The sequence below is a fragment of the Balaenoptera borealis genome (genome assembly GCF_965194805.1).
Source record: "Balaenoptera borealis genome assembly, chromosome: 8".
Taxonomy (NCBI): Eukaryota; Metazoa; Chordata; class Mammalia; order Artiodactyla; family Balaenopteridae; genus Balaenoptera; species Balaenoptera borealis.
Window position 1 is genome coordinate 118824737 of NC_138865.1, and position 23463 is coordinate 118848199.

Genomic DNA, 23463 nt, shown 5'->3' on the forward strand with positions numbered 1-23463 from the left:
GCAGAGTCAGAAACTGGATGCGAAGATGCAGAGGGGAGAGGAGGAGAGCAAGGGATCCAGCAGCAGCAGCCTGGTCAGAACATTCTGGGCCGCCTCCGACCACTAAGCGGAGGCTTGTTTCTAGGGTCTGGCCCCAGGAAATCTGAAAGCTTTCAGACCCACGTGTCTGAGGGGCCAGGCTTGCGCCGGGCAGGCTCCACTTGGGTGTGGGAGTCCCAGCTCCTCCAGGCTGGGAGTTCATGTCAGCGAGCCTGGGTCCCCTCGGCCGCTCTGCTCTCCGGTTCCCTGGGCGAAAGGGCTATGCTTTTAGCAAAAGCCAACAAGACACCCAGCACCAACTGGGATCCAAGTGCAATGAGAGGAGACCTGTCACTGCTTTCCCAGGGACAACCGAACCCCTCTGGGCTCCCACAGTTATGTGGGACACACAACTGTCTAGTTTAAGAAATAATAATAAATAAAAAATTAAAACCCACCACACTCGAAAAGGAACCTATAGAGCAGTTGCCAGTTTGCACAAAACAACCTGGGACACAACAAGCTAATCGAAAATACCTTCCTTGGGTGATTTCTTCATAGTCCCCAAATTTAGTCCAATGGAGTACAGAAAGAGAGAAATACTAAAGAAAACAGCAATAATAAAATCTCTGCTACCATTCTGCTGAATTCCATTGCCACTGACTCAGCGAGGGTTCCCCCCTTTTACCCTCTTTCCAGGGATTTCTGAGAGACGCAGCAGCAGCTCTGACCTGGGACCTTGCAGTTGGACGTGACCTGGACCTTGCCCGCTGGGCCTACAGCGGTACAGCCCGGGTCGGGGGAAGAGGTTCAAGTCATGGCCCGCCCCGCCCCCTCCTCACAGCATCAAGGTGAGGGAGGATGCAAAGGAAAAAACAAAAAAAAACCACCAGTCTGTCTGATACACTGCAAACTTCCCAACATCAATCAGAATCCTATACTCCCTCTCCATAGTAAACATTAATTTTAAAAGGAAATACCGTGCTACAAACTTGCAGCATGAAATGAATTATTTTACAGCCAGGCAGAGGGCAGATTTCTGGATGGAGCCTTGGATACTTCTTTCTTTGTTTCTTTCTTCTTCTTCTTCTATTTTTTTTTTTTACTATTATTATTACGTTTTAACAAACTTTATAGCCCATTTTATTTGTTCTCAAATAACTTTTTCTCCTTCTTTGTGACACATCAATTACTTTGTTTGTTTCCCTCATTGTGGGATCTTGGAACCAGGAGGTTGATACTGCTCAGAGGAATATAATTTAGTATTATGTGCCATGGGTTTATGAGGTAGGAGTGAAACAAAACATGGCATTTGAACACTATCCATTTATTATCTCTAAGAAGAGACTCATATTTGACAAGGAGACAATAACTTTGTTCCCTGATAAGCCAGAGGGGTCTATTTCTGTGTCCAATACACAGAGTAGCTTACCCTTCCCCAATAACTCTATTTACTAGTATGAATATATTTTTATAGTAAAATTGATAGATATGTAAATTTATTTTAATTTAATTTCATTGAAGCCTCCTAAAAACAAAAAGAGCCTTTGTAGACTGTTTTCATATCTGAATTATAGATTTCTGTATCGTATTCCCAGATTGATTTCTAGGCTATAATTCTGTCAAGATTTCCTCCTGGTGTCAAAAACAGCAGCACCACAGCTAGAGTGCTTTATAATTGGCATCACAACCGAACCAGAATTACAGCCCTGATATTCATCCCAGTGCTAGGTGGGTTCATTTTAGAATGTTTCTCTCTTCCTTAGCCTATATCTGGACTTGAAGGTTCATGGCTAAAATTACTTTCTGAATTAATCACAAAAAATGCTAAATTGCAAGCTAAGGTGGAGGAAATGGATTAGTCAGAGATGAGAAAGAGGAGGGAAAATACACCCTCAGTGATTGGGAGAGAAATACAGAAGGATGATTAAACAGTGGCATATGATTAAATCTACGTTGTAAACAAATACCTTTTTTATTTCTCTGCTTGTCCTCTGCCTTAGGGTCAAATAAATTAAATTGGCATTATTTACTAAGTCTTTAGAAACTGCTTTTTACTTCATGGTGAATGGAGAAGTATTTCCTTGCAAGCCTGCCCTAAATCAAAGAGGTTCTTGAATAATCTTCCCTGCGATGCTTTTAATAAACACTGTGCCCTCCCCCTGTTGGTCGTGCAGTCCTGGCATGGTGCACAGGGTCGGTAAATAAAAGAGGCGTTCCTCCCCTCGGGTTTCAGAAAAATGAGCACTAGATTCTCTCCCTATGTCTTTTCAATGACCCGCTCCCAGCCTTCTTTTAAGTGACTGTTTTTGCATTTTCCCTGATGCCTTTCATCTTCAGGTAGATGAGTTTACTCAGAAGCTAATTATTGACACCAAAGTCTGTTCCATCCCCAGAAAACGGAGGGTGGAAACTTCGCCTCATAGCACTGTGGTCCCCTGGCAATTCCCGGTCAACACAGGTGGAAAGACAGGATGCTCAGGCTGCCTGCTGGGTCCCTGCTGCCCTAGAACTAAACAGACCTTTCAGTCTTCTAGGAGGAAGCTCTCCGGACCCAACTCCAAGGATATAATTAAGACAGAATTGAGGAGAATCTAACCGTGAGGGGCAGAATAATGCCCCCCACCAAGAGGTCCACCTCCTAACCCCCAGGATCTGTGAATATGTTACTTTACATGGAAAAGGGGATCTGCATATGAGATTACATTAAGGACGTTGATAGGTTAGATTATCTGGGTGGACCCAATCCAATCACACGAGTCCTTAAAATCTGAGAACGGTTCCCAGCTCTGGTCAGAGGGAGATGTGGCCACAGAAGAAGATCAAGTGTTGCAACATTGCTGTCTTTGAACACAGAGGAAGAGGGCAATGATCCAAGGACTGGGGGCAATCTCTAGAAGCTGAAAAGGGGAGGAAATGTACTCTTCCTAGAGCCTGCAGGAAGGAATGCAGCCTGTCTGACTTACTGATGTTAACCTTACAGAATTGTAAGACAATAAATGTGTACTGTTTAAGCCACTAAGTTTGTGGTAATTTATTACAACAGTCAGAGAAAACTAATTTTCTGTCTATTTTCTAAAACCAACTCATGCTATTCTTAGACAAACCACAGAGCTATTCAAAGACAAGTGATTTGCAAAATATACCCACCTTGGGACTCAGGTATGGACATTGCCAAATAAGGGTCCTAAAAGTTAAAAAAGAGAGAGAGAGAGAGAGAGGGAGAGAGAGAGAGACATAGACAATGAATACCCTTTGGAAGAAGAAGTACTCTAGGAAACAGCAGAACATTTTAGATAAAACCTTATCAACGTGCTCAAAATAATTTAGAGAGAACAGACTCTGTAATACAAGAAATCAAAGAAAAGAGGATGAGATAAAATTTAAAAGGAGATGAAAGAAAACTGACAACGTTAAGGGAAAAAACTAAGGGAAATGTAAAAGCATTATAGATATGAAAAATAAATTAGAAGCAACAAGAAATAAATATGATAAAAAATAAAGTTATCATGAAGGACAGATGTGAAAAATAATACAGAAAAGAAAAGGAAAAGATAAAAGCTACTAGAAAGAAATTGTAATTATGGAAACAGATAATAAATATCCATCATGCACGTAATTGGTCTTCCTGAATAAGCACACCAAGTGAATGAACCAGAAAAATATTAATATATGTACTAGAAGAAAATTCTCCTGAAATCATGGAAATGGAAAGGATTCATAATATTCCAGAGAAAGGTACTAAAGAGAACCAAGACTGAGGCATGGCCTAGTGAATGTAAATGAACTGAGAGAGAGAGCATCCAGATATAAGAAGAACATTACCTATGATGGAAAAAAATCTCACTGGCCTCAGACATTACTGCAACCCCACAGGTGTCAGAGCACAGTATAGAAATGGTACAGGATGCTGAGGGGTAAGAAATGTGATGGGAGAATTTTTTACTTTGCTGGATGCTGTTTACAGATAAAGCTAACAGAAAGACATTCTCAAATGTGCAAGAATTTAGGAAGTTTAGCATGTCTGTACCCTTGCTGAAAATGACTCAAAGACATAATCCATTCAAATGAACAATGAATCAAAACTGATAAATGGAGAGGTTGAATCATGTAAACAGCTGGTGTTGAAATCTGAATCCAGTTGAAGAGAGAATGAAAACTTCACAAGTACAGTAATACAGCTAAAAACAGAATGTAATTGTTATATTTCTAGAAAGAAAAGCTTAGTGATCTTAAAAATAATAATCTGTGTATAATAGACTGAGGCCAAAAAATTTCAGAATGTGTCTGTCCCTCCCCACCCACAGCCCCAGCCTGCCAGAAATGGAGAGTGGATGGAGGAGGGGAATGAGGAGGTGGTACATATGGGAGCATTTTTTCTTTCATCTTTCATTGACAGAGTCAAATTATTCTGTTTCATTTCAGAACTGACAAATTGAGAAATACAAGTTTAATTAAACCATCTTGACGAGAGTAGTAGAACTAGAAACAGATTATCTTCGAAACCAACTTGGGGGGAGAGGAGAGAAGCCAACAATAGCAATAATAAAACAAAAAGAAGGGGCTTCCCTGGTGGCGCAGCGGTTAAGAATCCGCCTGCCAATGCAGGGGACATGGATTCGAGCCCTGGTCCGGGAAGATCCCACATGCCACGGAGCGACTAAGCCCATGCACCACAACTACTGAGCCCGCGAGCCACAACTACTGAAGCCCACGCGCCTGGAGCCCGTGCTCTGCAGCAAGAAAAGCCACCACAATGAGAAGCCCGCGCACCACAATGAAGAGTAGCCCCCGCTCACCACAACTAGAGAAAGCCTGCGCTCAGCAACGAAGACCCAATGCAGCCAAAAATAAAAATAAATAAATAAATTTATAAAATAAAATAAAAAAAAAGAAAACACAGACCATTAAAAAAAGATGGAAAACAAAGGAAACCATGATGAAGCATAAAATAAAGCGATGAAAGTAAAAAATAAGTGGGATAAATTCAACTGTTGAAAGGAAAAGACAAGCAGGTTGAATAAAAAATGTTAAACCCAATTTCATTCTGCCCTACGTGACAACTTAAAATAAAGGAAGCAAAGTAAATGAAGGTAAGAGACATGCAAATGCAACAAAGCAATCAAGGGCTGAGTTCCGGGTAAAAATGGAACATTGAAACATGCACCACATTCTGTTTCCTCCCCAAACCCGACAGAAGATTGACAGGAAAGGGATTCTGAACACCTAACCAGCAACGACAGGGAGAACAGCGGAAGGGAAGGCAACTAAACAAGTGTTTTTGAGGCTGGAAGGCAGCTGGACCTGTGACAACAAGCAGCAAGACGTCAGCAAGCCAAATCCCGAGTCAGCAGTAGGAAAAGCTGAGAACAAACCCAGCCCTCAGCGGCAAATCCTCAAAAGGCTCAGGCAGAGGTACTGAAACGGAGCAGGGCCCTGTGGTCCTTCCCTCCCATGTCCTCCGCCTGCCTTTTGTCTGTGGAAAAACTTTAGCCAACGAATACGTTTAATCAGAGAAGTGAGAAAATGCAGAGGCAAAGAAAACAGTCAAACAAATAATCATAGTTTAGTCATTAAGCATAGTTAAGGACGTTTAGTTCCTTCTCAAGGGCTATGGATAATATTCTGAGCCGTATCCTGTGAGCCGTCTTGTAGATACTGAAACCCCACCAGGTGGAAGAAGTGAACTACATGATGACCAGGCTGTAGCCGGGACATAAGCTGCCGCAATTCTGAGAACTGGTCTCAAGGAAATGGGAACAAACCAATCCTGCAAATGAAGACTAACTGTACCTAAAACAATCAAGATGACGCTGATCAGACCACCGCAGGACCAGTTTCAAGACGACTGTCAGAGCTGACTGCGCTGTTTCTGCATGTAGCGCCCTCCCTCCGTCTATAAAAGCTCTTGTCCCCTGACTGTCAGTAGGAGGGAGTCAGCCTTTGGACAGAAGTCCCCCCCTCCCCCCTGGGTTGCCAGCATTGGAAATAAAGCAAACTTTCCTTTCCACCAAACTTGCCTCTTTATTGGCTTTTGAGCAGCGAGCAGCGCTGGTAAGAGTCCACTCGGAAACTGGATGGCTAAAATAAGGACGATTGGTTAAACTTGCTTAAGAAGAGATTAAGCCCCAGATCCCCTCCTCACTCCACCCAGCCGAGGGAATGCTCCTCCTCCACTTCGGTAGAAATGGGAGGTTTACTCTCTAGAGAGGATATAATACAGGCTCCTTGGACTTGAAGAATGCTGGGCACAGTTGAGAGTCTGAGTCTGTACCAAAATTAGAGGAATTAGGTTTAAAAAAATATATGCATATGGCATGCAGTACGTGAGACCTCTGCTCGCCTCCTCCCAATTCCCACTGTCCTGCTTCTCCCTCGGACCCCAGACCTTCACCCTCCAGCAGGAGATTGGGTGAGCCCTCTCTGAGGAATCTGACATTTCCAGAGGAAAAGACTTAAAGATGTTGAGTTGGTGGGAGGATTCTGCACAAAAGGCCCAAATAGTTCATCCTACACTGAAGACAAATTCTATGAGCTCCATCTATGCCCTCAGAGCTCCCAAATAGTTTTTTAGTTTCCCATTCTTACATGTGAGCAAACAACCAAGGGTAATGCAACATCTTTCTACTGAGAAAGAATGAGACCAAGACAAACAAAAACTCAGTAGGAACAGACTATGCAGGAGGGGAAAAAAACCTCTCTTCATTACCCTCCTGCAAAAACAAGCTTGCCATTAACATCTTCAAGAGATTAAAAAAAAAATCCATGAAATAAGATCAAGAAACTATAAGAGTAATATTCAGATGACAAAAAAAGACCTCTTGAATGTTATAAAAGTAAAAACTGCAGCAGAAGTTAGAAATTCAATAAAAGGGTTGAAAGAGAAAGTTGAGGAAACCTCCTAGAAAGTAGAGCAAAACAAAACAAAGGCAAACCACACACATACACAAACACAAAAAAAACAAAAGCCATAGGATACAAGAGAGAAAAGATTTTTTTCTTTTAATTTACAAGGCCAGTCCAGGAGATCTAACACTCAAATAGCGGGTTCCAGGGAGAACAGAAAAAAAAAAAAAAAATAGAGAAAAATCAACAAAATAATTCAAGAGAATTTCCCAGAACTGAAGGACATGGGTTTTCACATTAATTTTTGGTCCGATGGAGTAAATGAGACCCAGACCAAAGAAATAAATGAAATTTCAGTGTGAACTTCTTCAGTCTGGAGCACATGTGATGAGGGTGTGACAGCCTACCGTTGTCAAACAATCTTTTTAACTTGAGAAGCAACTGGAAGGTATGCTACACTAAAACAAGGGAGTATGTGAGAAAGAGGAAGATGTGTGATTCAGGAAACAGGGACCCCAACTCAGAAGACAGGCCAAGGGAATCCCTCAATCACAGTGCAGAAAAGTCCTGGAACAGCCCTGCAGTGAACCTACAGAAAAAGCAGTCCAAACAAGAAAGGAACGGGAGTAAATAAGAAAAACCTGGAACTCACAGTTTACGTAATATGATGGACTTTGTGGAATATTGTTCTGAGGGGCTATTATAAGCTGTAGAAATAAGTAGCAAATAGATTCAAAGAAAACTAGGCAAGTGAAGAAACAAGGTGATTATTAACATTAGGAAAAACAAAATGAGAAGAGAAAGGCAAAACAGACAAAAAGGACAAAAAAGACCTCCTTCCAGCTGAGTTAGCTCTCCGAAAACAGGTTTTCTGGAAATTACACTCACAATTTTGTGCTTATATCTCATTGGCCAGAACTTAGGTCTGTGGTTCTACAGAGCTGTAAAGGAGGCTGGAAAATGGGGTCTTTCATTTCAGCACCAACGTGCTCTACTGAAAACTGATGTTTTGTTACTGAGGAGGAAAGGGAAAATTCATGTTGGAGGAGACAAGTAACGGTCCTGTCACAGACAGTCGCTTTCATCAAGATGACACTGCACAATGAACACACAGCTGACAAAAACCTTTATGAACTAAATAACATGGCACCAAAACATATAAAGCAAAAACTGCAGGAAACACAAAATCAAATCATTAATAAGCTACCTCTCCCCCAAAGGGCCAGCTCCAAGGAACAGTTAGTGTTGAAGTTTTAAAAACTATTCCAGATACAGGGGAAGAATGAAAACCTGTGAAATGATCACATCCTTGATACTATAAGCCTGACAAAGGACAAAAAAAAAAAGGAAAAATTCAGACCCATATTACATATGCACATTAAAGCAAAAAATCTAAATAAAAATGTAGCCAATATCATCCAACAGTATATTAGTTTCCCATTGCTACTATAACAAATTACTACAAATTTAGTTGATTTAAAAAGTTCAAACTTATTATACTACATTTCTGTAGGTCAGAAGTCTGGTACAGGCCTAACTGCACTAAGATCAAGGTCGCTCAGGATGACCTCCCTACTTTAAAGCCAACTGATCAGTTACCTTAATTACACCTGCAAAGTTCCTTTTGTCATGTAATATAACATTCACTGGCATGACATGGCAGGGAGGGGGACTGCTCAGTTTTGATGGGGAATCAAAATTGCACCTGCCACAAGCAATATATTGAAAGAATAACACACCAAGACCAAGTGACAGTCATTCTAGAAGTGAAAGGTTGACTTATTATTAGAAAACCTGCTAACATAATTCATTATATTCATACATCAAAAAGAGAAAAAAAACCATTTGTCTTAGAAGATGCTAAAAAGGCCTTTGAATAATATTCAGCATCAACTCCAGATATTTTAAATCCTAAGAGCTATACTTCTTTAACTTTATAAAAACTGTATATACCTCAAATGACAGTAGTGCCTTAGTGGTAGAATGCAGGACAGTCCTTCAGGTCAGGAAAAAAAAAACACCTGTCCATCATGACTCAGTTCTGGAAGTACTGCCCAATGTAATTAGACCAAAGAGTAAAATGAAAAATATAAATATTGGAAAGGAAGAGGCAAAAGGATAAATATTTGTAGATGACATGATCATCACCCTGAAAAGCCCAAGGGAATCAACTGAAAAACTATCAGAAACAGTAAGAAAGTTCTAGTAAGAAGCTGGAGTATAAAGCAAATAAGAAAAATCAATATCTTTCTTATACTCCTGAGAAATCCAGTTAGAAAATAAAATGGGTGAAAATATCCTCTTATCACAACACCAACAAGAAGAACAACAGGTAATATAATACCTAGAAATGCACTTAAAATGAAAAGCATGGGCCCAATAAAGTGTCGGTCGTTTCACGAAGGGGCAAAGAGAGGACAGGGCCATAGACTGCAACAGACCAAGTGATAAACCTAATGCAATTCTAGTTAAAATGTCAATGGCAGGGACTCCCCTGGTGGTCCAGTGGGTAAGACTTCTTGCTCCCAATGCAGGGGGCCTGGGTTCGATCCCTGCTCAGGGAGCTAGATCCCACGTGCATGCCGCAACTAAAAGTTTGCATGCCGAAACAAAGATCCCACATGCCGCAACTAAGACCCGGCGCAGCTAAAATAAATAAATAAAATATTTTTTAAAAGTCAATGGCAGTTCACGATTAAATTATCATAGTGCTCATTTGGAATAACAAACAAACATATAAAATAGACAATAAAGAAGAGTAATGAAAGGGCTTTGTCCTGCACTGACTTGAAATACATGATAAAACTAAAGTAGTTAAACAGTGTGGTACTACTGCAGAAATAGACTTGTGGGAAACAATAGAAAGTTTAGCAGTACAACCAAGCGTACAGAGAGACTGTATTTACGAGCAGACAGTGTTCAGACCATATATAAATACCTATCCCCTGCAGCCACCAGCCCAGGACCCAATCACCATCTCTGCAGCAACCAGCCCCAAAGAGCCAGGACTTGATCAGTAACTAACAGCTTCCCTAATTTTGCCACCATTTCCAGTTTAGAACCAAATTAGAGAAAGCTGAATATGTTCCCCTAACCAAGCACATAGGACACCCTGCTTCCAGCTGGCCGCCCCCAGCTTCCCCAGGCCCACAGCCTCCCTCAGGGAAGCCCTGAAGCCTCACCTTTCCCACTAGAAGGCTCTCCCTCCCCTCTGCCTGCCTTTGAGATTGGGCCAACTCCCTTGCTATATATAGCAAGCTCTGACTAAACAGCCTTTGCTTTTTTCATTTAGGAGGTCTTTGTTTATTTCCACAATATCTACTGTGGCGGGGTGCCCTCAAGTTCACGTTAGTGGAAGAAGGACAGAGTATTCAACAATATTCAACATTTGAGGGGGAAAAAAAAGAGATTTGTACTGCATACCCACATCAAAATAAATATCAGACGCATCAAAGAACCAAATGTAAAAAAGGAAGTTGTGAAAACAGTAGAAGGAAACATGGATCGCTTTGCACCACAATCCCATGAGGAAGGCAAGACTGGTTGCTGCGTATTACAATTCACAGAGGAGACGCTCAGGTCCAGCAAGGTGAGCGGCCGAGCCAGGATCTGAACCCAAGCCTGACTCCTAGTTCCCAGGGTGAATGGGACGAGTGGGTGGCAATGGGAATGACTAAGAGACACTCCCCCCCCTTCCGGAACGTGGTAAGGCTCCGGCAAACTGCCAGCAGTCAGCCGGATCTGGACAGACAGCGCCTGGTGGTGGGGACCTTTTCCAGGGAGGCGGCGTGGCCAGGGCCGAGGCCCCGCTGGAAGCGGGCTGCTCACCTGTTGGGCTTGTAGCCCATGCCGTCCATCAAGCGCGCCTGGTCCCTGTCTCGCGGGAAGCCGTGCAGCACCCACCCTCTCTCAATGCAGTCCTGCTGGTCCAGGCGCTGCCTCAGCACCTTCATGATGATGTTGTCGGGGACTGCAGAGAAAAGAAGACAGCTGGTCACTCGGCCGCCCTGGCCACCTCGCCTGAGCCAACAGGAAGGTGAGGGAGCCTCCGTGGCCTTGGCTCACGGTCTTCCTAACTTTATTTGACCCTGATTTGAACAGGTGAAGAGGCCGTTTTAGGTGGACAGGGCTGTGGGCGCCCGTTTCCCAGGACCCTCCAAGGTCCTGGCAAGGGGAGGAACATGGCCACTCAAGAAGGGAAAAGCATTGGGTGACCTTGACCTTGAGCTGAGCTTTCCCTGACTTTGACAGGATATACGCCCATCGGCAGCCAGGGTAGCTCCCAGCCCTCCAGTGATATGTGGGCATCCCTCCCCGATCCCCCTGCAACCGCAGGGATCCAGTTTTTGCAGCAAAAAGACTTTTCACGGAAGCATACCAATCCCCAGTGGAAGGTTTAGTTTTCCTCCGATGGGATGGCAGTGGTGCCCCCGAGGCTCTCTGCTAATTCACGATACACAAGCAACCCCCTTCTTTTCCCCTTCCCCCAGTTCTCCCCTCCTTGATGTTCAGAATCAAATCTCTCTCAAGAATCACAGCTTTAGTTATAACCAGAGACTGAAATCGAGTCTCAGGGAGAAGGAGATGTTGAGAAGCCTCTTGTTTACATTACTGCAATTGACATTTTCCTGAAATTTATATCTCTCTTCTCAGATTCATTAAAAGGCCTATGTTGCTAATGTACTGCGCTCTAGCAATTTGCACTGCATTTCCTGCACTTTGCACTCATTTTTCCAGAGATACTTGGTAAATATTACCATTGTTTGCTATGAATGTGGGCCCCCCCAGCGAGCAGGTTTCCTGGAGCTGCAGTGACAGGGCAGCTCAGCGGCTTTTCTGGAGATGCCCGGTTCCCTCCGTGAGTCAGCCAAGTGGCCCTGACGCACATGACTGAAACTTCCCCAAAGGACCCCAGCCAGGTGAACGTGGCGGTGAGAGATTCAGAAAAATTACTGCTTTCCTTCACGGCTGTGACATGCCGGGTTACTGCCCTGTTGCCAAAGAACCATAAACCTCATCTAAGTCATTTGCATTTCCCTGATTTTGTTCTTTCTCACATCTTCCAGCCTTTCTTCCCCAGTCCCTAGGAAAGAGCAGGAAATTTGCTCTAATGAGAAGATTTGGCTAAGACAGATCAGTGAGAAGTTGATACAGCTAATCCCATCCCTTCCCTGCTTAAACCCGCCATGGCTCCCCAAAGCTCTGGGGATAAGAGCAGTACACTTCCCCATGGTCAACAGGGCCCTGCAGGGCCCAAGTCCTGCCTCCCCTCCCTGTGACTCTCCCCCAGCTCTTCGCCTCCCCTTGAAGGTGCCGGTCCCTCCATCCAGAGCGTCCTTCCCCCATGCCTTGCCCGGGGCCAGGCCCCAGAGGAGTGTCCGCTCCCTGGACGGCCCGTCGCTGGGTTAGCGCCTGTGCTTCTTCACCTTCACTTGCCACCCCTGTTATTAACTCTCTGGCTAATTCTTTGTGTAATGCTGCCTCTCACGAGGACAAAGGACCATGCCCACCTCGCTTTTCCATGATTAACACAGTGCCTGGCAGATAGGAGGTATGGAATAAATAGACAGGAGCCCTCCCTTTTCAAAGCTTCACTGCAACTAAACAAAGATGTTAAAACCAACTCGACCAGGCTTTGGGGAGCTCAGAAGAAGAGAGGAGGGGGGAGGAGCTGGGCTGGAGGCACACATGAATGCGGGGGCTGGTCTCAGCCCTGCCCTTAGGTGCCAACCGACCTCCACTGGGTCAGGCAGGCTCTCCCAGTCTCAGTTTCCTCAACCGCCGAAAGAGGATGCCGGGACCTCTCACCACAGCATCAACACGACGCATAGCTCCAGGCATGTGGGAGATGGCACTCAGAGATGGGGGCTGGTACTTTTCAGTTCAGGAGATGTATGTCAGGAAACAATGTTTCATGAATACGCTCATGTTTTCCCCAAGGTCAAGGTCACGGTGTGCTGAGTTGGCTCCTGGGATAAAGGATGGTTGACTTCAAACAAGCCTGGGCAGTTAAAGATGGAGAGACTTAGGGACCTCTGTCCTCAGTCCTCTGTTCACATTCCGGGGGTAGTAAACCTACTGATCTCCCTGCCCCCACTCCCCAGGGGCTGTTTATATTCAGGGCAGCGGCGGGGGGGTGGGGTGTGGAGGGACAGAGGGGCAGCTGTCACAGCTTCGGCTCCTCCGCCCCGTGCTCCCCTCCCCACGCACGCAGGGCACACCGGCTCCCACCAGCGGCCCCTGCGACGAGTCAGGGCGCGGGGAGCCAGCCCTCAGGCTACTGTGTGAATAAATAATGGGTCTTTTCTCTGATCCAGAAACCTCATGTTTTCTGTCAAGAGAAATACAGATTAAAGACAATGTGGGTTAAGAATCTGCCCTAGAGCTTCCCAATCCAGGTCTACCCCTAAATATGTACAGATATTCTCAGTGAAATAGTAACTAGTACAAAAACAAGCCTATCCCAGGGATCCATCCAATGGAGCGTTATGCAGCGTCTGTGCTGTGTCCAGGGACAAGGGTTTGACGCTGCCACACACGGCAAACAAGAAGCCAAGGGCCCTGCCCTCCTGGATTTTACGTTCTAGCCAGCGAGACAGACAATGCACAGATAAATACCCATCTCAGAGGGTCATAAATACTATGCAGAAAGCAAACCGAATGATGGGATGCTGCTGGTTTGACTGGGTCCAGGATGGTCTCTGCGGTCACAAGCGGCCGAGGTCTGGACGGTGAGTCCAGCCCGTGAAGATCTGGGGAGGATGTCCGGGGTGGCACTGGCAAAGGCCCTGAGGCTGGAATGACCTTGGCACGTGGAAGGGATGGAGAAAGGGCCAGTGTGGCTGGAGCAGAGTGATCTCTGGGAAGTGGGGGTGGGGAGGCCCTGCCAGGTCTTCAGGAAGGAAGGGGATCTGGCCACCCCCGGGCCATCTTGGGAATGACCATGCGCTGGCCCTTGGTGCATATTTATTGAATGAACGCATGGGGGTTGATCTCAGGATCCTGAGCTGGTAGGTCCTGGAACATGCGCTCTGCCACGTTTGCACAAGGACTGCTTATTTTGTGGGATCAGCCAGTGGAGACCCCGGCTGGGGTCCCCAGGTCCCATGGGTGTGGCTAGTGAAGAACATTTTACCTTCTGTAAAGTCTGCAAAGAGCTTGGGCTGAGGACCCCTGAGTGCAAACCAGCTGTGAACAGCTCCAGCTTTCTAAATTTCTAAAAGGAAACCCCAAAAAAAAAAAAAAAAAAGTAATTCCCTGGTGGTCCAGTGGTTAGGACTTGGCGCTTTCACTGCGGTGGCCCGGGTTCAATATCTGGTTGGGGAACTGAGATCTCGCAAGCCGCGCGGCGCAGCCAAAAACAAAAAAAAAAATAATAATAAATAAAAGGAAAGAAACCATCTTTTGCTGAGCCCACAAGCACAGTGCCCTCAAGTCCCTGGGCACCTGAGTAGCTGAGGGACGCCGCAAGCTTCCAGCGACACCCCATTAGAGAGAGGCCGGCTGTGGCAGAAAGCGCTCTCTGCACCCCTCTCTCAGCCCCAGTCTCTCCATCAGCAGACGGGGAAGGTGGGTGGGCTGAGCTCTAAGTGGGGGGCTGCAGGAAGATTTGTAAATACTGCTGCTTTTATGAGAGTTCCTTAGAATAAAACCCAGAAAAACTCAGCTCTTAGCTCCCCTGGGTTCCTTTCTTCAAGCAAGTGTGAGCGGAGAGCCCAGTGGTCCGGCCGTGGGACCTCCCTGAATCTCAGAGTCCTCCTCTGGGACACCTGCCTCGCTGGCTGTTATGGGGCCTGGAGACAACTCATGGGAGCTGCCAGATCAGAGCTCTTTTGAAGGGATGGGTCTTCATTGCTGCACGTGGGCTTTCTTTAGTTGTGGTGCGTGGGCTTCTCATTGCGGTGGCTTCTCTTGTTGCAGAGCACGGGCTCTAGGTGCGTGGGCTTCAGTAGTTGTGGTGCACAGGCTCAGTAGTTGTGGTGCACCGGCTTAGGTGCTCTGCGGCATGTGGGATCTTCCCGGACGAGGGCTCAAACCCATGTCCCCTGCATTAGCAGACAGATTCTTAACCACTGTGCCACCAGGGAAGTCCCTGTGTGCATATAGTTTTAATTCCTCCTAAAAGTTTACCCAGATTCCCATCAGATGGCTACGATGAAGCCACTGGCAAGAAAATGGGACCCTTAAATTACAAACATGAAGTCCAGCATCTGAGCTTGAATCTGGCTTTAGGAGAAACGGGCTTGCCCTTGGGAGAGGAGGTCCACTGGGTAATTAGTTTGCTGACCAGTGATACCCCAGGCCCATTAAGGCCTCAGTTGTTTGGTGGTGAGAATGGCATTGGGCCAATAATTTGTTTTCTTCAATAGTCAGTGCTGTTTGGAAACCAAGCTGCACTCCAGGAGGGACGTCTGAGCCACTGAGCTTCTAGGGGCAACAGCGGGCTGCTCGTGCAGCTCGGAGCCTTGGCGATTCAGACAGGGAAAGACCTGGTAGGTCATCCCTTTGACCACCCCCCTCATTTCAAAGTTGAGAAACCAAGTCCCAAAAAGATTGTGCCTTAAGTGACCTGCCCAAGCCAGTTTCTCAGCCTGGAAGAAATCTGACTTAAGGTCAAGAAATCTGACCAGATAGAAACACAAAGAGACTTTTTGGTTTGGGGTGTTTTTTTTCCCCCCTATTAAGTTGGCAAAGATTTCTAGAGGGAAATTCCCAACTGGCATCAAAAGTTAAAATGTACATGCCTTTTGGCCCAGCAATCACGTTCCTAAGAATTTACACCTAAGATACAACAGCACATACGACCAAAGATGTGCACATAAAGATGTCCATTTCAGTGCTGTTTATATTAGTGACAATCGGAAACGATTTTAAATGTCCGTCAGTAGACAACAGCTTAAATAAAGGATGCACATCTATGCAATGTGATATTAGGTAAACTTTAAAAAATCATTTATATTTATGTTGACTCAGAAAGAGGCCTCGGACAGAATATCAAATGGGAAAAAAGCAAGTAAACAGTTTGTATAATACGGTCTAATTTAAATGTATATTGACATACATATACACACACGCACATATACACACACTACACACGCACGGGGGAGAGAGGAGGGCCCCACTGATGCCCCACAAGTGACAGATGGTCCCTCGGGGGCTCAGGGTCCTGGAGTTGAGAGAGACAATAACACAAGTCAACACATCCTGGCTGGAAAGGCCTAAGGACATGGGAGGCGTGGCAGTGCTGAGCGATTCGGAGGAGGGCAAGGTCACATTTCCGGAGGACTGGGGAAGAAGATGGATACTCACATGGACTCCAGCTTCGAGCCAAAACCAAAACAAGCCCCTCTCTTCAGGCTCTCAAATTAGCACTTCTCCTCAGAGGACCGTACCACAATTGTGAATCAATCATTATTGGTGCAGTATTTGTTTAATGCCTACATTCCCACCCTCACCCCCCACTGGAGAAAGCAGGGACCCCTGTCAAGTCAGGCTCGTTGCTACACCCGGGCATTTGGTATTGTGTCCCGCACGTGGCAGGTACGTAATCAACACACGTTGAATGAATGAATGAATGCATAGTACCAATTCCCCCAAACCTGGACTGTTCTCCCGAGCTCTGAGTCAAGTCCTGTGGCAATGGGAAACAGCCCTTCTCTCAGGGCTCCCTTCACCCACGCCACAGCCCACCCATGGATTAAAGAAGCAGTCAAGAGAAGACGTGTTGACGTCTGGGATTTGTTTCAAAATACTCCTGATGGCGGGGGGGGGGGGGGGGTCTTCCTGGAGGATTCCAGACACACCGAGGGTGACCACGAGCTCACGTGGGTCCCTTATACTGGTTATGGGTCCCTTCAGGTTCCTTATCCTATTCTCTCTGCTTTCTACATACATTTAAAGGCCTCCATTAACAAAGTGGGTTTTTTGTTTAAAGGAAACGACTTAAAGGCCTAAAGGAGGTTGAAATGACCACTGTGAGAGACCGCTGCGAAAGGACAAAGGATGAAATCTCCCTGGAGGGCTGTCCTTGCACCAGAAGCGGCTCCACTTTGGGGGGACCTGAGGGCTGGATGGAGCCCTAGCCCGTCTGTCACTCCGCTCTGGACCCTGGAAGCGCTGCCCAGGAGCCTGGCATCTGCACGGATCTGCCTTGCTGGGCAATCCCGGGGAAGCTGCTCAGACCCGCACACCGGGCCATTACCCCCTCTGTGTCTCAATCAAGGTTGAACATTGGCAACTGGGGCTCCTGGGGCCAGGGAGACAGAGGCTGGGGGCCACGGAGGCTCGCTGGTCCCTCCGCCCCCAGCACGGACGGCTCTGGGCAACACCAGGGGTCCCCTCGCAGGGACGGGCTGGGCTCCCCCATTGGAGGCTGGGAGACACTGCTGGCGGCAAAAACAAATGACAGACCCCTCTGGATACTGCCTCCGGGGCCCTCCCGGACACAGACACGGCGTGCAGGCCCACGGGTGAAGGGTGAGGCGGGAAGACCCTGCCTTCAGTGCATTTCCTGGCCCTACCCCTGCATCTCCTGTATCAGGTTTGCTGCCCTGTGCCTTTGTTTGGCTGCCGCCTTTTTTCCCCCTGTAGGCCATCGACTCACTTTTCCAACCCCACATGGTCTGACCAGCCGGTTGAGCAAAAATGCAGCCTTTTCAGAGCAGATCTCGGCCGCTGTGTTCTGCTGGAAGTTGAAAGTCTCCTTGATAACGCTGTCCATCGGCCTTCATCCTCCTCTCGGAGAGAGATTTTCAGTGCGCTCTCAAGTCTTTCTCCACTGAGTCAGGTGCCTCAGGCTTGATTTCTGGGCTTGACAGTTAACATCTTACCCTGCGTATAAGCTACTGCCAAGGGCTACCTCTCCGGAATGTCCTGTCAACCCTAAATTTAGCAAAGTGCAAGATATGAATATCCCATTATTTCATAAAGGCCACACCACATGGTTTCGGGTGGGTTTTTTTTTTCTGAAAATCTTCCATAAAAGATGGCAGTCCTCACATTGACCTCGAGGTTATTAAAATCTCAATCCACGTAGTCCCTGCCGGCCGGCTGTGCTCGAGGGGTGGGCGGGGAGCCTCGGTCACGGGCGAGAGGCTCCCAGGTCCCCCACCAACCCCACCCAGGACACCTGGCCCACCCTTGGTCTTGAAGGGGAGGCATTCCTGTTCAAAGGCCTGGGCCCCAGGTCAAGCCCCCTCCTGCATATCAATCCTACGGCTCAGACAGAAGAAAGTACCCCCGTGAGTCAGGCCACCATGAGGTGACTGGACAGGACTCTTCTTCCCAGGCTGCAGGTCTGACATCCTCAGTCAAGTCCAGCTCAGAATGCCAGTGGCATTCGTTAGGGAGGGCCCCGAGAGAATACCTAGGCCAGCTCATGATCTGTCCAGTGGAAGCCAGAGCTGAGGGCAGAAGGGACTCTCTCGGAGCCCTTGCCCCGACCCCTTCCTGCCACCTGTGGTCCAAACCTCTGCATCCCCGTGAGCGTCCCTGACCCGGGACTCAACTGCTGGGGGAGGGGCCCGAGGGGCACCGAGGTTGCTGGCGCTGGCCCTGAACGGCTAGGATGGAAAGTGGAGAAAAGGAAAGAGCTCCCTCAGCCGGGGCTTCAAGGTAAAAAGACCCAAGGTTGATTGACGCACCCAGGACAAGCCATGTAACCCTCCCACCACCCCCGGGCAGATCAGAAAAAGCTGAGGACCTCACCACACACCCTACACACTCCCGACACACACACTCAGAAACCCACCGACACACTACACACACCCAGGCACTCGCCTATAACACCCCTACACACCCCTGCAGGACACGCACGTTACACACCTGCTACACGCCTACCTGCACCCTACACACGCTACCCCCCCATGCGCAACACACACGCTCTACGCCCCACACCCTTCTACACACAATACAGCGCACGCGCTTACCCCCTCCCCTACACACACACACGTGGACACACGCACGCACACACACATGCATGCACACACACATACACACATGCACACACGTACACAGACACACGCAGCCTGTAACTGCCCCTGCAACGTCTTTCCCTCTTCAAGGCCCCATTTGAAATCAAGTAAAGGGGACACTTGGCATCTGTCGGGGGTCGTGGGAGACTCAGCATTTTCTTCTCCTCCCGCTTCGCAACATCCCAGCGCAGCTCCCGGACCCCGCCCCCTCCTGATCAGACCCAGTGGGAGAGTCTTGGAAAGGAACCCAGCTGCGGAGGAGAAAAGAGGGGTTGCTTTCGTTTCTGTTTTTCATTTCCATCTCATGCATACCGATGCTCCAAAGAAATGGGGCTCCCATTCCCCCCACACATCTGTCTCTTCCCCACACTGCTGGGGGCTTGACCCAGGATATGGGCTGGGCTCTTCCGGGCCCCGACTTACTATCACTGTAATTCAATGAAAGCTAAACTCCACCATTTCTGGGAGACCGTTACCCTTCGGATGACACTGATTCCTGGCAGCTGAGGCCTGCAAGCCCTCCTCTCTGCTGTAACCAGAAATCAGGAGTGTCTTAGAAGGACCTGCAGCGCCACAGTGCCAGGACCTCGGGCCAGGCTTTCCATTAGCGACGCTCTTTGTTTGTTATTTACTGCCACCTGCTGGTCAACCATGGATCCTGCGCCCCAAGTGAGCACTTAAAATGATAAACAGAACATTTCTAAAACCCGTACAGCAGATGACCAGGAGAAACCAGCTTGTTCGAATTGGGTGTACTCCACAATTCTTCGGGGGGACCAAGCCCCTGGGAGCGCTTGCCTCCTTCATAAACTCATGTCACTTCCCCCGGCCAAGTGCCTGCCTTGGCCAGCCAGTGTTTCCCAGGCACAAGATGGAACGGATGTCTTTTAAGACCTCTTTAGGTTCCAAAAGTCTGTATCCTAATATCTCTATTACTTAACAGCAACATTTAAATCTGCTTGGCAGACAATGGTGCCAGGAAATAACAATTTTTTAAAAATAATTTTAAAGTTTTTGGGACTTCCCTGGTGGTCCAGTGGTTAAGACTCCACACTCCCAATGCAGGGGGCCTAGGTTCGATCCCTGGTCGGGGAACTAGATGCCAAATGCTGCAACTAAGACCCGGTGCGGCCAAATAAATAAACAAACAGATATATATTTTTTAAATAAATAAATAAAATAAAAGTTTTATTTCCCCCAACAAGTTGAAACTTCCTGGGTTTCAACAGGAAGTTTTCTCCTTATAGTTGCCGACAATTTTTTAATATTGGCTTTTTTTTTCAAGTCCAGAAGAGTACGTTAGGCCTGGGACTCTCACCAGCCAGGAGGCTGGTCTGTGCTGCCCACCCCTCGTGAGTGCTACCCGCTTTCTATCACTCCCCTCTCTGCCACGCCTACTGGCGCCAAAAGCAAAGATAAGATTGAGGTGCCAACACGGCTGACCCAGTCACAGCTGAGAGGCGGCTCTCAAGCAGTGGGCCCTTGGGCTTCTCTTGCTAATGAGGTTTTAGATGAGAAAAAAAAGACCATTTAAAAACATTCTTCTGGGGTGGGGGGATGAACTGGGAGATTGGGATTGACATGTATACACTAATATGTATAAAATAGAGAACTAATAAGAACCTGCTGTATAAAAAATAAGATAAAATTTTAAAAAAACCCATTCTTCTGTAAATAAATGGGGCTTCACTTAGCAAATTAATAAGACTTTTAATAAAAATGCTCACTTAGACACACTGTGTATAACGATTTGGTAATTAGTTAATCTTAAAACGCAGTTTTACATCTTTCAGTGGAAAATGAGAAGAGGCCAGCAGTCCAGATGCGGACCAGATTGTTGTAAAGTGCAGAGTATTAACATTAACGGTACACTGCGGATCAAAGAGTTTAAGGAGCACAATTTTCCTTCCATTTTAATGAAGTCGGGGCTCAGAACCAGTTACTTCCGCCCACATCTCAAGGGCAGCGAGAAAGCTGTTGCCCACATGATCTGTGAGGAGAAAATCAGCAACTACTGGGAAACCAGGGAACAACCATGAGCCCCATATTCTGGGGTCAAAAAGACGCGATGGCATATTTACTTAACAAGCATGTGTGCCATAGTGCTTACTATGAGCTCAGCTCTGTTCTAAGCATGTATTTTCTCTAATACAAGTATTGATTCATGTAATCTTCATAACAACCCCATTTTATGGATTAGGAAACTGAGGCACAGAGAGAGGAAGTAACTTGCCCAAGGTCACACACTAATAGGTTATGAAGCCCAGAATTAAACACAGGCCATCAGGCTCTGGGGTCACCTGCCCCACCTCTGCTCTCTGCCTGCCTTTCAGGGGAAGAAACAGCATGAATTCTGCCCTCCATTCTGCATTTCGTTTGCAGCGTGCTCTTGGGTGAGTGACTTTACCTCCCAGCTGGGGTTTCTTCCTCTTTAAAAGAGAAATGAACTCTCAGTTCTCTGAGCTCCCTGCAAGCCCCTACGTGGCACGTCTGACATCAGGCCACCCCCAGTTCTGAGGACCCATGAGGCCATCTGGGTTCAGCCTCACCCAGTCACAGGATGCAGCCAATCCTGAATCAAACCAGAACGTTCAATGCAAGCCTTCCCTAGGGTGGCAGATTAGAGGTGGCCACTCCTACCGCTGAGAGGGGACTCTAGCCCCCCTCCCCCCCCCCCCACCACCTTGAATCTGGTCTTATTGACTAGCTTGATGGAAGTTCATTCTGGGACTTCTGAGGCTGGCTCAGCAGAAGACATAGCTTACCCCATCCTCCACCCCATCCACCACTGCCGCCTTGGGCCTCCTTGGGATGCTTGTTCTGGGGGAAGCTAGGACCACATAAGGGGGGCTGACCAACCCAAGGCCCCCATGCTGGGAGGAAGCCCAAGCTAGCCACGTGGAGAGGCTGCACAGAGAGAAGTCTGACCAGCCCCAGATGGTCCAAGCATCTCACTCCAGCCCCCAGGCATGGGGATGAAGAATCCTGCCCCAGCAGATGCAATACGGAGAAGAACCAAGGAACCAGGTTGACACCAGAACCGAGAACCCCATGTAGAGCCCCAGAGGAGCCAGCCCAGTTGCCTCTAGCTGTTCTAGCCATGCCAAGTAAGGCCCAAGGCAGTGTGGGGTGGAGTCGTCCCTGCCACACCCTGCCTGAAATCCTAGTGCACGAAATCAGGAGCATAATGAAACAGATGTCCTTTTATGCTGTCACGTTGCAGGGTGGCTGCAATAGATAACTGAGCCCCGGACGTGGAGCAGACTGGGCTCCTGCCAGCTCCTGGTGACCATAGGGACCAGGCACCCGAAGCTGACGTTAGTCACAGGAAGAGAATACGATACCAAAAAAATCCACATGTGAAACATCTGTCTACTGAACAATCTTGCTACTACTACCATGACTTCTCCTACAATTACGACAATGACAATACTGTAACTATTAATAATAATAGTAGTAAGTATCCAATAAGTGGCCTATCGTGTGCCATGCACAGTGCTAAACATTTTACAGACACATTTTCATTTAGATACCTAACAAGCCATGACTTTGATACTGTGAAAAGCTCACCCTTGTAGATGAGGAAACCGTAGTTCTGAGCGGTCGGGTGACTTGCCCAAGGTCACGCAGCTGGGCAGTGGCAGAAACTGAACTGGAATCAAGTGGTGATTACACAGCCCAAACCTGCAGCCGCTCCCTTGACTGTCAAGGAGTGACCATCGCTGGCCACCTGTCTAGAAACCCGTCAGGCTGCCTGCTGCCTTCTATCGCCTGTTTTCCCTTTGTTCCTTTGAGACAAACGGGGTCTCACCTACACAGAAATGCAGGCAGCAGAGGGGAGCTTCTGGGCCCCCGACGCCACGGGGCGTGCCTGCCTGCTCCTGCTGCCCCACATTGTCCCAGGGCACGTGCTGGGCGCTCAGCTGTGAAATCGTTCGTTCACCCGCGAACATAGCTGAGCTCCTAGTATGAGCCACGCTGGCTGTGGGGACGGGGGAGCAGACAGACCATACGCAGAAGCATGCAGCGGGAGGTGCTGGGAGGGGTCCCGGACGAGGTCCTTCTTACCGCCCGGTAACCCAACCGTGACCGAGTGGAGAGAGGGTGGTGAGATCAGAGTTCTAGCAGCCAAGGTCACAGATGGGGTAGATGGAGGTCTGAGGTGAGAGGTGAGGAAGAGGGAGGTGTCTCTCCCCGCCCCCTCCCCGGGGTCCCAGAGCAGGCCCCAGGGAGGATGGGCGAGAGGGAAGGGCACGGGCACTTCCCTTTACGCTCTGTACTCTCCCTCACCTCTCGCCTCCTGCGTCTCTCTGCCCCATCGCACCCCCCCCCCAACCCTTTGCTCTACCCCAAGCCCCCTTCTTGCTCAGGGCAAAGCTGGAGGGCATGGGCCCCGCACTCCCCTCCCCGGCGATCAGAGCTGTGCCACGTTCCCCATGGGGAAGCTGCAGCGCTGCCTTCTAGCTGACAAACCCCGGCAGGTCTCCAGGGACGTGGTGACCGTCCGAGGTGTAGGGGCCGCAGAAGGTCACCGAGGGCAGCCTCCCCTCCACCCCTCAGGCCTCCCTCACAGCCCGAGGAGAAAGCCGACGTCAGCTCCCCCTCTGGGGCGTTCTGAGAGGGGAAG

The 23463-nt window shown here is 47.9% G+C and overlaps 1 protein-coding gene across 6 annotated transcripts in view; it reads right to left on the reverse strand.

Annotated features, from left to right (window-relative positions):
• The window catches only part of AK8 (adenylate kinase 8), a 131812-nt gene that overhangs the window by 41490 nt on the left and 66859 nt on the right, over window positions 1-23463 (reverse strand). For all 6 annotated transcript variants that reach the window (XM_082400804.1, XM_082400802.1, XM_082400801.1 and 3 more), the window contains one exon: window positions 10693-10834. In XM_082400804.1, coding sequence (XP_082256930.1) covers window positions 10693-10834 — 142 coding nt within the window. The remainder of the gene's footprint in view (window positions 1-10692; window positions 10835-23463) is intronic.